An 18,359-nucleotide genomic window follows, 5' to 3' on the forward strand; every position below is an offset into this window, starting at 1 on the left:
CAGTAATATATCTGGGAAAGAAAAATAAATGGATATAATATTTGGGTTTGATGATAATATATGCATGTACACTGCTGTTCAAATGCTTGGGGTCAGTGAGATTTTTAATAGATTTTTTTTTTAAAGAAGTCTCTTCTGCTCACTGAGGCTGCATTTATTTGATCAAAAATACAGTAAAAATCTGAAATATTATTATAATTTAAAACAGCTGTTTTCTACGTGAATCTCTGTTAAACTGTAATTTATTTCTGCGGTCAAAGTTGCATTTTCAGCATCATTACTCCAGTCTTCAGAGTCACATGATCTTCAGAAATCATCATAATATGAAGATTTACTGCTCAAGAAACATTTCAAGTCGTGCTGATCAATATTTTTGTGGAAACTGTGATGCATTTTATTTTTCAGGATTCACAGATGAATAGCAAGTTCAGAGGAACAGCGTTTATTTGAAATGGAAATTTTTGTATCATTATAAATGTATGTAGTGCACTTTTTGAGCGGTTTAATGCATCTTAGCTGAAAAAAACAAAAATCTTACTGACCCCAGACTTTGGAACAGTGATAATGAGATTTATTAATATCTAGCTTGCATAAAAAGTGCATATATTCTATACTTATCATGTAGTGTCAATGCATGGCGAAAGCAGTCATTCTGAATTATATAATAATAAAACTTTATTCACAACTTATGAACTTAATATTGAAAACTTAATGTGTAAAAAAGTTTTTATTTTTATTTTTGTCAGTCTTCATCTTAACAGGTGCACATAATTAAATCAAACTTTTATTTAAATGAATCCTAAAAATGTTTAACTAAAATAATTGATTTTAAAATAAAAACAATAAAAAGAAAACACTCATTTAAATTTTAACGAATCATAAAAATGTCAAATTTAAATAAGTCGTTTTAAAAATCACATTCAAAATGAGAAATGTCATAAAAATAATAAAATGCAGTATAAAATTTGAGTTGGTGCATGGGAATAACTGGATTCTATATTATATAATATACAGTACCTTTTCTCACAATTTATGATCTTAATATTAAAAACTTAATGTTTAAAAAAAGGTTTTTGTTAGTATGTGCACAGAATTGGTTTGTCCTTTATATTCTACTTCTCGCATGTTGATGTTTGCACATCTGAATCTCTCAGTTATACTGCATATTAAACAACTGTGTCGAAATATTACATATAAATATTAAAAATATTAAATATATACCCGTCTTTGCATTTATGTTAATCATTTTGAATATCTTAAATCAGAGTTTGACGGACAGGTGTGTGCATGACATGGAAACTCTGTTTTGCTGTAATTGTCCTTGAGATTTACTTTCATAATCAGTGAAATGATTTTTATGCGACTGAAACATTTGGGTTTATCTCTGAATCCCTTCGGCTGATTGAAGACTGACCGTGGACAAATCCAGATGAAATCTGAGCGAAGGCCGGCACGGCTTGTCCTAAAAATGCAAATCCGAGTGCTAACAAGCAGCTGTCCCGGGTTACCGATGGGAAATGTCACTCTAACCGGCCACAAACACGGCATTTGATTAGGATTTACTTCACTGAGATTAGATTATCCAGCTTGATCCGCTCCACCATCTGCTGCACTTTCCACATTTGTGTTTCATTTGTACATGCAGCGTTCGACCTTGGTGTAAGTGCTGACAGCAAAGCATCATGGGATTGAGTGACTGTGTTTGTGGGAGTCATCGACTCTTCGGTTTCTTGCTATTAGGTTAATGAAGGTTAAGGATTGATTAAAATCACAGAAACATTAAATATAAATTGTTATAAATTTGAAATAATAATAAACTGAAATTAAGTCATAAAAATTTAAAATAAATTATTTTGAACTAATTAAAGCACTAAAAATGAATTAAATCATACAATTTTAGATAAAATCATTCGAAATGAATTTTTTATTTTTTCATTTTAAAATCATAGAAAATTTACAACTAAAATAAATTATATTCAAATTAAAAATCAAATTAAAATGCAAAAAAATATTAAATCATACAATTTAAAATAATAATAAAAACAATGAAATCATAAAAATAAAAAATAAATAAAACATTCATAATGAAATTAAAAATACAAAAAATCATAATTTAAAACCAAAATATTTTAAAATAAATATAATAAAATAAAACACTAAAAATAGTGTAATCATAACATCGTTAAATTAAAATAAGTAATTTTAAAGTAAAACATTCAAATAAAAAATTCAAATAAAAATATGAAAATTTTATTTTATTAAAATGTAAAAATAAAAAATCTAATAAAACATTTACTAGACGTATATTTCATCATAAAAATGTCATCTTATACATTTAAAATTAATAGAAGTAATTTTAATATACAAGTAATTATAATAAATAAGTAATTTGTTTAGCTGCATGTCATTTGACCATTAAGCATGAACATGCAAGTGTGTCCATATAATGAGCAAAATATTCACTTAAGATCTCAGAGGAACTTCAAGAAATTGTTTTAGGGATAAAGTGCAATGAGCAGAGGTTGCATGCAGTATGAATGCATTCATTATCATTCAGCTTCCTCTACTGAAGGAAATCATATAGTTTTGAAACCACATGAGAGTAAGTTAAAGTACTTAATTCAGTATTGATTTGCAGGAACTGTGCATTTCAGCTAAAAACAGGGCATTATGAGGAGGCTGTATTCATTTTTGGGTCATTACACATGTGCAGGCAGAATAAATAATGCATTATCACACCTGTAAGTGAGATTTACTTCTGTTGTGTGTTTCTGGAGCAGCGAACGCCAGAACAGAAACTGTCCCGATGTTGAAGCTCTCAGTACAGCATGTGAAAACTGCTGCGTGATTGTTCATTTAAGAGGAGCTGCAGATGGTGAGACTGTGTAATGTGCAGCAGAGATATTCTTCCAGCTGTGTCACAGCCCAAAAAACACCAGAGCATGATGGGATATCAGTCGTCACGTTGCTCGTTATCATGGTACATTGGCATTCCTCTAAAGCAGGGTTTGCATACTTAAAGTAAATTATTCTAGACTAAAAACAATCAAAATAAAACACTTACTGAAAATTTTATCATAGAAATATAAAAATAATTCAAAAATAAAATAATGCTAAATTAATTAAATCATAAAAATTTGAATTTTAATTAATTTAGATCATTTTAAATAAAATTATAAAAATGCCAAAAAATTTAATCATAAATATGTACAGTTAAAGTACCTACTTCTAAAATGAAAACAATCAAAATAAACCACTAAACTTAAATTAAAATTAAATTATACAATTTTAAATAAATGTAATAATGTAAAAAAAATTTTTTAACTCTAACCTTAATCTTTTAAAATATGAATGATCAAAATAAAACACTTACTAGAAATTAATTAAATGTTAAAATGTAAAATATGAAAATATCTAAAAATATGTTAGTCCAAGGAACTCACTTTAAAATAAAAACTAAATTAAAAACACTTAACATTTATTAAAACCTAAAAATGTAAACTTAAATGTTAATTATTTAAAATGATTATAGAAATATTAAATCATAATATAAAAATATTTTAAATAAAAATAATAAAAGCTCTAAAAATGTAATCATAAATATGTAAAGAAATAATTTTAAAATAAAAACTATAAAAATAAAGCACTTAATAAAAAATACAATCATAAGAAATGTAAAAAAAGTAATAAATAATATAATATAACTGTATTGTATAATATAGTACAGTTGTTTACCTGTATATCATTTAACTATTAACTGTCATCAGAGAACCATGATTATTTGTTAAATTAATGAAATATATAAATATATTAGCTCAAAGGGAAAAAGTTTGGTAATCCCTGATCTAAAGAAAAATAATGTATTTTCAAACCCAAGTGAGATGCCTACTAAATAGACGATACAATTCAGAAATTGACACTTTTACAAACTGTAGTTGCATATCATGCATTTTAATGCACATTACATTACAGTATCATAAGAAGCTCTCAAGACGAAAATGCCTTGTAAAGATAATTATCTACACTATGTGTTGTGACTTTTCTAAGAAGCATTTGATATTGTCCTCATTCGCTCACTACTGGTTGCTATTTTATCATTTATAGCCATAATAGAAGGAAAAATTAAACGTGGTTAAAACTTTACTCCTTCATATGAAAAAAGCTTGAATAGAGGAAATGTACATGGATCTGTTTCCTGGATGCAAGCTCCAATTAATCCTCAATTAAAAGTGCTTTCAAGATCTAGCCCCCCTTTAGCGTGTGATTTAATCTAGCATAACTGAATCATACAATCTATAATAAGCACACCGAGAGATCAGACCCTGAAGGAAGTGTTTCCCTGATCGCTGACTTCATTTCCTCATAATGAGAACCAAACACAGCTTAGTTTTCATGACTGTCAGAAAGAATCAGCCAATTAAAAGTCACATGACCTTTCACAATCTGATGGCCGAAGTGAGCTGAAATTAATTATTTCAAATCAATTATCTTTTGTTCTCTTCTTAGAGAACAATAAGAAATGGTTTTATGTGGAATATTCATGAGGTTGGTTAATAATTTGTCTTCTTTGCATTAATCCTTGGTTAAAGTCACGTCTAATAAAGGGTTAAGCGATATTTCATACTTGCTATAATTGAAAAAGGTGGATCGTAACATTGTAACCCTGAGTGATGAAGCGCACTTCCAGTTTGATACAGTATAACACTAGAATGTAACACTAAATCATTGAATATTAATGAGCTTTGTGCAATTGCAGGAATATTCTCATGCTGTTTAGTTTCAGCATCTGAGGGGAATTGGTTAATTGAAGATTTTATTTTCTAATTTTAATACAAGAAGTGTGTTTAAGACAAGCAGTTGTTAAAACACTGGTTATTATGTTTGTCCAATCATTGATATTAACCTTGTAAATATGCTACTATGATAACACCCTTTCAGAGTTGCAGTAGTTTTGTAATTCTCATGTTCAGATTTTAATGTTCCCTGGGTAGAAATCGGTTCAAAATAAAGAAGTCCAAAGGGAAAATCTCTTTATTTGAACGGCATTGGTGCTTGATATTAAAACATCACTGTCACGTCACACACATAAGCGAACACAGACTTGACATTCGACCGTGTTTTATCTTTGGCTGGTTTCTTTGAAAGCATTGCTGTGCTGATCACAGGAGAAAGCCCCAAACGGAGCCGAGTCAAGAGTGGCTCCATTAGAGGACGAGAGCGGCGCTGTGATTCAGAGAACGTCCTCTGATGCTCTGATGTGTCATGATGGTTTGTTTCATGTGGCGGCAGCATCAATCCTGCTCCCTGACATCCTGATGGCAGCATGTGATGCTTTAATTAAAGCTGCCACGAACCTCACACACACACACACACACACACACAGTCAGGTAAATGGACTGCTGTGATTTCGGAAACACATTTCATGTCCTCTTTGCTTAAATTGGGGGGAAAATGTTTAATGTAAAAAAAAAATATTTTATTTTACCTTATTTTACACTTTATTAAACTTGATGCCATGATTCTGAGGTGTTGTTTGTGTTTCTGAGTGTTCGTTAGTGTGCTATGTGGTTACTAGGGTGTCTTGAGTGGTTGCCATTGTGTTGCTATGTGGCAGCTGGTGTGTCTGAATGGTTATTAGTGTGTTACTGGGGGTTGAAGTGATTGTTAGTGTTTTGCTATGTGGTTGCTATGGTGTCAATGGTTGTTAGTGTATTGCTAGGGTGTTTGAGTGGTTGTTAGTGTGTTGCTAGGATGTCTAAGTGGTTGTTAGAGTGTTGCTAGGGGGTTTGAGTGTTTGTTAGTGTGTTATTGTGGTGTTTAAATAGTTGTCACTGTGTAGCTATGGTGTTTGAGCGGTTGTTAGGGTGTTGTCATGGTGTTTGAGCGGTTGTTAGTGTGTTGCCATGGTGGTTGAGCGGTTATTAGGGTGTTGCCATAGTGTTTGAGCGGTTGTTAGGGTGTTGCCATGGTGTTTGAGCGGTTGTTAGGGTGTTGCCATGGTGCTTAAGTGGTTATCAGGGTGTTGCCATGGTGTTTGACAGTTGTGAGGATGTTGCCATGGTGTTTGAGCGGTTGTGAGTGTGTTGCCATGGTGTTTGAGCGTTTGTTAGTGTGTTGTCATGGTGTTTGAGCGGTTGTTAGTGTGTTGCCATGGTGTTTGAGCGGTTGTGAGTGTGTTACCATGGTGTTTGAGCGGTTGTTAGTGTGTTGCCATGGTGTTTGAGCTGTTGTTAGTGTGTTTCCATGGTGTTTGAGTTGAGCGGTTGTTAGTGTGTTGCCATGGTGTTAGAGTTGAGCGGTTGTTAATGTGTTGCCATGGTGTTTGAGCGGTTGTGAGTGTGTTGCCATGGTGTTTGAGCGGTTGTTAGTGTGTTGCCATGGTGTTTGAGCGGTTGTGAGTGTGTTACCATGGTGTTTGAGCGGTTCTTAGTGTTTTGCCATGGTGTTTGAACGGTTGTTAGTGTGTTACCATGGTGTTTGAGCGGTTGTGAGTGTGTTGCCATGGTGTTTGAGCGGTTGTGAGTGTGTTGCCATGGTGTTTGAGCGGTTGTGAGTGTGTTGTCATGGTGTTTGAGCGGTTGTTAGTGTGTTGCCATGGTGTTTGAGCGGTTGTTAGGGTGCCTGAGTGGCCTCTGTATGTCTCGGGTCTCTCCTTTAATGTGTTTGAGGGTTTTATCGCACAGCAGATGGAAATCTCTGGTTTCTCTGCTGTATATCAGTGTTTTGTTGATCTGTTGTTATGAAGTTATCACTCAATGTTTTTTGAGGCTACTATATTTTTTCATCTATATGGACTGACAGGCTCTTTATGTTGCATTTTGTAATTTTATTGCAGGTCTCTGTGGAGAAATTAAAGCCGTGCTGCTTTTGACTGATATTTCAGATTTCAGTCCTTGTGTTTCTTTTAAAATTTGCTCATTGATAATGAAAATTTGGGTGAATACATGAAAATAATCTTGCAAAGCAAAATTTTTAAATATGCTTACACATGCATAATTTTCTTTATACACAATGTATTATTTAGATTTTCTGTTGATTGTGAATGAAGTGTGACTGAGATTGACTGATGCTAATGTGAACTGTGTGTGTTTCAGTCTGTTCCAGCATTACTGTTACTCTCGTGGAGGGATGCGTCACACTTCATACACTTGCATCTGCGGAAGGTAAATGCACCACCAACACAGACAAACAATTACAAAACTCACAAATTAGCCACGTACAGAACAGAAACACTCTGGTCAGCTGAACTAATCTTGTAATTACTGATGTTCTTACTGAGTGTTACACAAACAGCACAAGACCTTACAGTGCAATAACAGACCAGAGGAAATCATTAGTGTGTGTGTGTGTGTTCTCTGAGAGGCTCTTGGTGTCTGATATCATTCTGTGCCCAGAGCAACACATTTTTTGGAGTTCAAAGTTGAACCGTGGCAAACATTTGGATGAATAAACTTCAGACATATTTTGGATTCAATGCATAATTCATCTAAAAATGTTTGTTAACCTGCAGACGTGTAGAAAAGCATTATAACAGTTCAGTTCATATGATATGTGCATTATTTTCCAAGCCTTTTACAATCATTTGATTGTGTTAGGAAGACTCAAATTGAAGAAAAAACATTTTTTTTCACTGCAGATCTTATATTTATTTCATGCATATTCAAACATCTCAAATCATGTTTATTTATGATACAAGATTTTCAGTCAGTAATAATTTAAATTTAAAGTTTTTGTCACACATTAGTGTTAATTTAATACTTGAAGCAACAAATTCAAAGTGAAGTTCAATATTAATGTGGCTGCTATTGAGTACAGTAGCACTGCAAAACTGTACTGTACCATTAATGCATTTGTCACTGTTACTGTACTATCTGTTCTATTATTAGAATGATGTTGAAGATATTGTCAAATCTCAGAGTGTTTTGGGTTGCATGTTAACATGTAATTTGCTGTCAGTGGGAATAACTCATCCGTCCTTCATTACGGACACGCCGGCGCTCCCAATGACAAAAGCATCCAGGATGGAGACATGTGGTGAGTTCATCTCCCTCTTTCTCATTTGTTTCTTGATTTTTTTAATACACTGTGTTCTGTATCAGTTGTTTTGTTGATGGCTGCTGGTCTTTCAGTCAATGTGATGAATATGTCTCTCTTCAGTCATCATCTCTTTATAAGCGGTTACACACTGACCCCTGGCGGACAAGAACCAGATTTACATTTTTCATTTTTTGCAAGCGCATGCTTGAGAAATGAATTGAAAATCATGATGAATTATTTAAAGTAGCAGCTAATTTACTACAGCGAGAGTTTATATTTACGTCCAGGTTCAACCAATTTATTTAAAAAAAAAAAAAAATTAAAAACCAAAATTTCATAATTCAAAATTCCATATTCAAATCAAATAAAAAAAATAAAGCAATACCTAGATATACAGAATCTAGGGGTTTCATTCAGCAAAAATTATTACACATTTACACTGCAAATATTATTATACATTTATTAAATCTTTCTATATAGAATATATATTTCTATATAGAATGCTTTCTATATAGTATGCAACTTTTTTATTTTAATTTCATGTGTTGCAGTATCCTGTACACAAGACCATAGGTTAAATATTTAATGGTTTGTTGAAATCTATAATCAATAATAACACTTAAAAAATGTGACTTTTTTTTACTATCAAAGTCCAAAAGCTTTGTACATTATAAAAATGTAAAATAATAATCATGCAATAATAGAATACAAAACAATAAAGCAGGAATACTCAGTTTTTGATGCTGTCACCAAATCATGAAAATTAATCCAAACCATAAAAACTCTGTTTGATTGTTTCAGTCTGTTTGATATGGGCGGTGAGTATTACTGCTACTCCTCCGACATCACCTGCTCTTTCCCAGCCAACGGCAAGTTCACCGCAGACCAGAGAGCCATTTATGAAGCCGTGCTGAAGTCCTCCAGAGCCGTGATGGCCGCCATCAAACCAGGTACAAAACACTAAATACTAGAGCCAAAGCTGATATTAAACTACAGAGAGACATGATGCAATAACACGCTCACCGTGCAGATCTCAATATTCCTGTGACCTCAGTCTAATGACCCTTCACTGGTGCTCAGGTGTGAAGTGGACAGACATGCATCGTCTGGCTGACCGGGTTCACCTGGAGGAGCTAGTGAAGATCGGGATCCTGCGTGGGAACGTGGAGGAGATGCTGAAGGTTCATCTGGGCTCTGTGTTCATGCCGCACGGTCTGGGTCACCTGCTGGGCATCGACGTCCACGACGTGGGAGGATATCCAGAGGTCAGAGCTGATCACATCAGAAAAGGGAGAGATTCACTTAGACTACTTTTTCTATTTTTTCCCTGAAGGCCATGTGTACTGCTAGAGTTAGAGGTGAATCTCAAGCGATATGCATCATTTTAATATTGAATCTAGTAGTAATAATGATGCATAACTACATCACAATGTAAGAGGCCTGATATAATAAATAAATCTTCAAATGTATTTTTATTATTACTTTTTTCACTGCAAATTATTAACTCATTTCCAATAACTATTATGCATTTTATTTTACATGCATACACACTCACATAAAGCCATTCATATTATATTGCAAATCTCAGTAGTTTGAGTGTTTATACTGGCACCACATGGAAACTGTAGTATTGTCAAGCTCTAAACTGTAAATTGCAACTATAAAGCATGGAGATATGTGACCCTGGAGCACAAAAGCAGTCTTAAGTCGCTGGGGTATATTTGTAGCAATAGCCAAAAATATATTGTATGGGTCAAAATTATATTTTTTCTTTTTTTAGGCCAAAAATCATTAAGATATTAAGTAAAGATCATGTCTTATTGATATATTTAGTAAATTTCATACTGTAAATATATCAAAACTTAATTTTCCATTAGCAATATGCATTGCTAAGAACTTTAAAAGTGATTTTCTCAATATGTAGCATTTTTTGCACCCTCAGATTCCAAATTTTAAAATAGTTGTATCTTGTCCAAATATTGTCTGATCCTAATAAACCACACATCAATGGAGAGATAATTTATTCAGCTTTCAGATGATGCATAAATCTCAATTTCAAAAAATTGACCCTTATGACTGGTTTTGTGCTCCAGAGTCACATATTATAAATACTAACATGATTACTTTCTGAAAAGCTGCTTTGAAAACATGTTCACTTTGAAAAGTGCTATACAAATTGAACGTTTATATGCTTAAAAAAATGTATTTTCATGTTATGTCAAACTACAAACCCATGCTTTCATTGTACATCAAGTTGGTTAATCTTAAAAGATCAAGAGAAATATTTCCCCGTTTGTAAAGCAAACTTCTTAATATGAAGAGCTGTGGTCAAGAAATAAATCTTGCATTATAATGCATAACCACATTATATTAATATCTATTACATTTGTAACAATTTTCATATTTATTAAACATTCAAATAATTTTTTAAAAAATTAATAAAGCAGTAAATGCAAATTAATAAAGCAATAAGCCCCAAGGAGCCGTGGTTTGCAGTGAATTTATAACAGGTAAGGGGAGTTGTTAGGCATGACGTGAAGAGCAAGGTTCCACAGAATAAAACTCTGAGCAAATTAAAGTCTAATTGATATTAATAAAAACAGTATTCTTCCACGACACAATGTAGCTCCTCAGAAACAGTTGTGGTTGTAACAAAGTGGTTGCCGAGCAACACACAGAAGTAAACAAAGGTTAATGTTACATTGTAGAGTGATTTAGAACAGCTTTGAATGCAGCTCAGCCAATCAGAATCAAGGAGCGGAATTCTCGGTTTCATAATTTAAAATGTAAACTTTTCAAATGTAAATCTTTAAATGTAGACACCTCGGTTGAACCCAAAGCTCTCCAGGTTCCTGTGGTTAACATGTCTGTGGTGTGTTTCAGGGCGTCGAGCGCATTGATGAGCCTGGGCTAAAGAGTCTGCGGATGGGCCGTGTGGTGCAGGAGCGCATGGTCCTCACGGTGGAGCCGGGGATCTACTTCATCAACCACCTGCTGGATAACGCTCTGAAATCAGCGACGCAGTGCGGCTTCATCAACAACGACGTCCTGACACGCTTCCGCGGCTTCGGCGGGGTCAGAACACATCAGACCCACCACAAACTAAACCTCTATATATATGTTTTATCTTCATGATATTACTTTATGATCAAAAGCACTGAAGCGCCATTGTTTCAGATATTATAAATCTACATTTGTGAAAGTCCAGATTGTATTTCTATGATTATGTCTCCTCGTGTGTGTCTCAGGTGCGTATTGAGGATGATATCGCTGTGACGGCTGACGGCGTGGAGCTGCTGACCTGCGTCCCTCGAACCGTGGAGGAGATCGAGGCCTTCATGGAGGATCTGACACCCAAAGCCTTCAGTCCCATCAGCAGCCAGAAACTCTGAAGAGATCATGATGATGATGACGATCTAAAGAAACAAGCATCTTTGATATCTGACTCTATAAAGGGAGATCAGTCAGCCATTAATCAGATTGCAGATGAATTACAGGATCATTTATGCTTTCATGTAGCAGCCGTGTAACATTTTCTGCTTTAATTTTCAGAGTTTGATATTCTTTACAAAAGCAGCCTGAATTAAAAGAACTTCACTCAACTCATCTGCATTATATTCTGTACACTTTCTGCAAGTTTGTAAGACAATGCAATGCTTATTTTTAATAAAGCTCTGATTTTTCTAGCATCATTTAGAATCGTGTGTGAAATATTATTTGCTTATTCAAAAAAAATATCTGTTGTTTAAATCCCATATGATGTGTTTTTGTCAAACTATAATTGGTAGAAAAGCAGGAAACAGAGACAAGAGGAGAAAAATACTGTCACTTTTCAGGATTTTCATATTTATCCTAAAGTGTTCACATATGGTTTAAGCCGAAGAAGCAAAATGTATGAAAATATTATTGTCAGATTGTGTACAGTACGGATCTGAAAGGTTACAGAAGTGTAATCTTGTCAAACAGTTTTGGAGATTCTTATCTTTCTCCGTTCAAGTATATACTGGCTCTTCTTGATTACCTGCTGCTTACGTGTAAAACTGCAAAACATTAAATGAACTTCCTTCCAGTAAATCATCTGGATGCAGAGAGTTTGCTCCGTCATCATGAGGGCGCAGCGCTCATATCAGTTTCCATCGTTAATTGTGTTCACTTCATAACTTTATTAGTTTATTTGCATCCAGAGAAATTCAATTCTTAAGATTTCTGTCTTCTAACTTGAAGTTTATCATAACAAAAGAGGCAGGATTCCTTAAACTCACGTCTTGCCTTCTTACAACAGATTGTCTTTTTTGTTTAGAAGTCAGTTTAAAGACAGTATTATTCCTATTGCTCCTGTTAATATTGTTGTAGTTTAAACTATGAACTTGGCGATGTGAAATGGGACGGTTGTCGACTGGACGATTGCTTGTGATGTTCCTCGTTTTGGATAAAAGCATCAACTGAATGCATAAACGTAAAGGTTTGTTTGTGATGGGATCTTTTCACGGGAGGTCGAGCGTTGTGGATTGTTCCAGTAACTTTACAGGAGCTGCTCACAGATGTAGATGTTCAGCTGTTAGCACAGACAAAACTATCTGTGGCAGGGGGAGCGAAGTCTGCAGCGGGAGAGAGAATCAGGAGACGAGCGGTAAGTGAGTGGTTTGGGCGAAAATTATCATCACCTGTTTCTTGTTCTAGTAATTGGCGTGGAGAGAGTATAAAACGCCAGGAGAGTCGGAAGCAAGCGAGAGAGAGACGGACTGCTGACGCCAACCGGAAACCGGAAGCGGAAAGATTAAACCGAAAGTGTGTTGCCGAAGTGTCAGAATAAAAGTCACCAGTTGGTGTTTGTGAACTTTAATTTTATATTTGTGAAATAAATACGTCAGCAGTCCAGCCTACCCCTTTGTCCTCTTCCTTTCCTCCAAACGAACTTGCTACACTGGTGCCGAAACCCGGGAAGGAAGCAGGACCGCCGCCGCCGCCATGCAAAGCCCGTCCTCCATGCCGCTTGCGGACATCATCGCCTCCCTCGCGGTCCTGCACCGTGAACAACACCAGGCCCTGCTGGACCTAAGGACGGATCAGGAGAGGCGTTTCCAGGCCATTGTCCAGGCTCAGCAGGAGGACCGCGAGAGGTTCTGGAGCTGGATCGATCGGGATGTTCGCACCGAGGCCGCCGGGCCGCCCGCTGCACCCATGCACCTACCGCTGCACAAGATGGGGCCCCAGGACGATCCGGAGGCCTTCCTGGAGCTTTTTGAAAAGTCGGCGGAGGCCTGCGGGTGGCCCCGAGAGCAGTGGCCGGTGCGCCTCATTCCCCTGCTCTCTGGAGAGGCCCATGTGGCCGCCCAACAACTTCCGGTGGCGAACCTCCTGGTCTTCGATGAAGTGGTGGAGTATCCGGTTGTCCCAATTATAATTCAATTCCGGGGACAAAAGCATAGTGTGGAGGTGGCGGTTAGTCCCTACCTCCGGCATCCGATAATCTTGGGAACGAATTGGCCCGCGTTTACGGTTTTATTGGGGTCGTTATGTGCGGATGCCTCTTGGGGAAATAAGGCGCGGAAGGAGACCGCGCGGGTACAGGTGGGGGAAACTGAGCCAGGACCGCTGGGTTCTGCTTCAGGGGAACCGAACGAAATCGGGAGACTGATTCTCTCGGAGCGTGATGACTTTCCTCTGGAGCAGTCTCAGGATGAGACCCTAAAACATGCGTTTCAACAGGTCCGCGCCATCGATGGCCAGTCTCTCCAACCGGCCCTCCCGCTTTCCTATCCATATTTTGCCATTTTAAAAGACCGGTTGTATCGAGTGACCCAAGACGCTCAGACAAAATTGAATACAACCCAATTGTTAATTCCAAAGGGCCGCAGGGAAATGCTTTTCCACGCGGCTCATTCTAATCCTATGGCGGGCCATTTGGGACAGGCAGCAACACTAAATCGCCCCATGGCCCGTTTCTTTTGGCCGGGCATTCATGACAACGTGCGCAGGTGGTGCGCGTCTTGTCCGGAATGTCAGTTGGTAAACCCACCGGCCGCCCCAAAAGCGCCTTTGCGCCCTCTTCCCTTAATGCAGGTCCCCTTCGAGAGAATTGGTATGGACCTCATCGGGCCATTAGAGCGATCGGCACGAGGACATCGCTTTGCACTAGTCATAGTTGATTATGCAACACGATATCCTGAAGCGGTGGCCCTCCGCAACATTTCCGCTAAAAGTGTTGCGGATGACCTGTTTCGTCTTATCTCCCGGGTGGGGATTCCAAAAGAAATCCTCACCGATCAGGGCACGGCGTTTATGTCACGTACACTACGCGAACTGTACGGATTATTGGGCATTAAGTCGATTCGAACTAGCGTCTATCACCCACAAACCGACGGCCTGGTCGAACGATTTAATAGCACGCTTAAATCCATGATCCGTAAGTTCGTTCACGAAGACGCCAAAAATTGGGATCGGTGGCTAGAGCCCTTGTTATTCGCTGTGCGAGAGGTCCCGCAAGCCTCCACGGGGTTTTCCCCCTTCGAGCTTCTCTATGGACGCCAGCCCCGGGGGGTGCTCGACGTACTGAGAGAAACGTGGGAGGAGGGACCATCTCAGGGCAAAAACGAAATTCAGTATGTGCTGGACTTGAGAACAAAACTCCACAGATTGGGGCGGCTATCCATGGAGAATTTGTTACAAGCCCAGGACCGCCAGACCCAGCTGTATAACAGGGGAACTAGGTTACGCAAATTTGCACCGGGAGAGAAAGTACTTGTATTACTCCCAACGTCGAGCTCCAAATTAATGGCTAAGTGGAAGGGACCGTTCGAGGTCGCACGACAGGTCGGAGATCTCGATTATGAGGTAATACGGTCCGATAGGAACGGGTCCCGTCAGATCTACCACCTCAATCTCCTTAAAAAAATGGAATGAGGAGGAATCAGTGATGTTGGCAACGGTGATTGGCGGAGAGGATGATCTCGGGCCAGAGGCGAATATCAAACCACAGTCCCTCGCCCTGGCTCCAGGTGGAGATCACCTCTCGCCGTCCCAACTCACTGATTTAACGAAATTGCAGGCAGAGTTTGCCGACGTCTTCTCGCCCCTACCGGGCCGTACTAACCTGATTCAGCACCATATCGAGACCAAGCCGGGCGTGGTAGTTCGCAGCCGGCCGTATCGTTTACCTGAGCACAAGAAAAAAGTAGTTCAGGCTGAATTAGGCGCTATGCTTGACATGGGGGTAATAGAAGAATCTAATAGTAACTGGGCGAGCCCGATTGTTTTAGTTCCGAAAACGGACTGCTCAGTCCGGTTCTGTGTAGATTACCGCAAGGTGAATGCTGTGTCGAAATTCGACGCGTATCCAATGCCGTGGGTTGACGAGTTGCTTGATCGGCTGGGCACGGCTCGCTTTTATTCGACATTGAACTTAACAAAGGGCTATTGGCAGATCCCCTTGTCTCCATTGTCCAGAGAAAAGACAGCTTTCACAACGCCGTTTGGATTACACCAATTTGTTACCCTTCCGTTTGGCTTGTTCGGGGCCCCAGCTACCTTTCAGCGCCTCATGGACAGGATTCTACGGCCCCATGCTGCGTATGCGGCTGCCTACCTAGATGATATCATTATATTTAGTAATGATTGGCAGCGGCATATGCAGCATCTGAGGGCTGTCCTGAGGTGGCTGAGGGGAGCGGGGCTCACGGCCAACCCAAAGAAGTGTGCGATTGGGCGGGTGGAAGTAAGGTATCTGGGCTTCCACTTGGGGCATGGGCAGGTGCGTCCCCAAATTGATAAGACAGCCGCTATTGCGACCTGCCCACGTCCCAAGACCAAAAAGGAGGTAAGGCAGTTCTTGGGGCTGGCGGGATATTATAGACGGTTTATTTCTAATTATTCGGACCTCACCAGCCCTTTGACTGACCTCACTATACGGATACGGTCCAGTAGACGGAGCCGTGTCAGCAGGCCTTTACTCAGGTCAAGGCTGCTCTGTGTGGCGGGCCGTTATTACACTCTCCTGATTTTTCTCTCCCTTTTCTGTTGCAGACAGACGCGTCGGACAGGGGGCTGGGGGCAGTCCTGTCCCAGGAGATAGAGGGAGAGGAACGACCGGTGCTGTACATTAGCCGGAAGCTCTCGAAGAGAGAGGCTAAGTACAACACCATCGAGAAAGAGTGCCTGGCCATCAGATGGGCCGTCCTCACCCTCCACTATTATCTCCTGGGATGGGAGTTCACCCTCTGTTCGGACCACGCTCCGCTGCAGTGGCTCCACCGCATGAAGGATACCAACGCGCGGATCACTCGTTGGTATCTAGCTCTTCAGCCTTTTAAGTTCAAGGTGATCCACAGGCCGGGTGTTCAGATGGCGGTGGCCGACTTCCTCTCCAGAAATGGGGTGGGGGGGGCTGCAGGCCGGATGGCTCCCCGGCCTGAGTCGGGCGGTGGGGGTATGTGGCAGGGGGGGCGTGGTTTAGCGAAGTCTGCAGCGGGAGAGAGAATCAGGAGACGAGCGGTAAGTGAGTGGTTTGGGCGAAAATTATCATCACCTGTTTCTTGTTCTAGTAATTGGCGTGGAGAGAGTATAAAACGCCAGGAGAGTTGGAAGCAAGCGAGAGAGAGACGGACTGCTGACGCCAACCGGAAACCGGAAGCGGAAAGATTAAACCGAAAGTGTGTTGCCGAAGTGTCAGAATAAAAGTCACCAGTTGGTGTTTGTGAACTTTAATTTTATATTTGTGAAATAAATACGTCAGCAGTCCAGCCGACCCCTTTGTCCTCTTCCTTTCCTCCAAACGAACTTGCTACACTATCATCAAGAGCATCGATGTGGTTTTCATAGTGGACTGAGAGTGCTGTAACTGCGATCAGTTGGCTGTGAATTGTGTGGATTAAATCCTTTAGGTCTTGTCTCACACACTTCATCAATCCCCACACTTCACACTTCCTGCAGTTCACTTGTGATTCTGCTCTTCTCGTGAAACTTCAGCTCTTCTCTGAAATGATTCTGATGAAGTTTCATTTTCATGTAAGGGCGGAGGCTATTAGGTGTGTTGCAGGTCTGGTCGTGTCAGATGTTGAACATCATATGATTTTCATTGTATTCCTGAATGAATCATATTGTTAGATCTGCGGTTAAACACAGGACTGATAAAGCCGGTTCAGTGTCAAACCTGCTGCACCAGATTTACATTTCATCAAATATGTGACTGAAAAACACATGAGAACAGGAGGATTATTAGATACTTTAACATGATTTCTTCTTTTAACTGTATATCATTGTCTGTGATGATGTGTGTTTGTTCACTGAGCTGTGGTTTGGGAACTAATCTGAATATTGTTTGAATATAATTTTTTTCTTCACACACACAAGTGATTTTCACAGCACGGGTCATTGCCTTTTTAACCCCACTTCAGTTTACCCAGCATAAAGAAATCTTTCACAATTTATTAGCATGTTTTTGTTTTTTAACCCTGTGTTATAAACTGCTTTTGCAAGCACAGATGGAAAATGAATAAATTGGAGTGAAGAATAGACCTTTTATTTCAAAAAGAGTCTGTTCAGGGCATAATAGAAGGTGCCATCAGGAATATAGAATCCCAATTGATTGATTGATTGATTGATTGATTGATTAATTGATTAACTGTATTCCAAACAGTGATACTGATTGCACAAATATATAAATAAGAATTTTAACTCTGAGTTTATCAATGCATAAATATCTGAGTCCCCAGAATTCATTCTTATCCCAGGATAAAGACTGAACAGTGGGAAACATTGAAAAAATAAAACCGGATTTTGTTTGCAAAAATGACCCGGGGATAATGTGTGTAAACATTTGAAATGCTTTTATCATGTACTGTAGTTGCCTTGATGATTATGCTTATCATTCAGTAGTGTGGCACATATTAAAGTACCATGATTTCAGGTTCAGAGTTATCTGGTCAAACCAGTTTGGAGACTTGTTTTCATCTGGGCACGGAATCAAGTACAGTATGTGACTGCAGGGGCGGATCTAGAAAAATATTGATGGGGTGGTGAGAAGGGGGAAGGAATTTTTGAGGGGTGGCAACATATGGCAGACGTATATATACTGAATTTAGTCACAGTTATCACAATTTGATGATAAATAGTATATGTACACACTACAAAAGGGCACAGGCTGCCAGTTACAAACTTAATCTCATGCAATCAATGTCTTGCATTTGAAACAGTTCATATAAGGAATAAATGACATACAATGTGATCTCACTTAATAGGAGATATAAGTGTGTACATTTTACTGTGCAATTGCTTACATAATTTCTTTGAGTTAGACCGAACTTTTATTTTGGTGGGTTGTAGAC

The 18,359-nt window shown here is 38.7% G+C and overlaps 1 protein-coding gene across 3 annotated transcripts in view; it reads left to right on the plus strand.

The window, feature by feature from the left end:
• Window positions 1-18,359, plus strand: part of LOC132156404 (xaa-Pro dipeptidase-like) — an 85,038-nt gene that overhangs the window by 53,839 nt on the left and 12,840 nt on the right. For 2 of the 3 annotated variants that reach the window (XM_059565407.1, XM_059565409.1), the window contains 6 exons: window positions 7,095-7,163; window positions 7,957-8,034; window positions 8,839-8,987; window positions 9,118-9,302; window positions 10,921-11,112; window positions 11,286-11,736. In XM_059565407.1, coding sequence (XP_059421390.1) covers window positions 7,095-7,163; window positions 7,957-8,034; window positions 8,839-8,987; window positions 9,118-9,302; window positions 10,921-11,112; window positions 11,286-11,429 — 817 coding nt within the window. In that variant the 3' untranslated portion in view covers window positions 11,430-11,736. Of the gene's footprint in view, window positions 1-7,094; window positions 7,164-7,956; window positions 8,035-8,838; window positions 8,988-9,117; window positions 9,303-10,920; window positions 11,113-11,285; window positions 11,737-18,359 lie in introns of those variants that run through there. The other variant, XM_059565408.1, reaches the window with a different exon arrangement.

This window comes from Carassius carassius, chromosome 13 (assembly GCF_963082965.1).
Source record: "Carassius carassius chromosome 13, fCarCar2.1, whole genome shotgun sequence".
Classification (NCBI taxonomy): domain Eukaryota; kingdom Metazoa; phylum Chordata; class Actinopteri; order Cypriniformes; family Cyprinidae; genus Carassius; species Carassius carassius.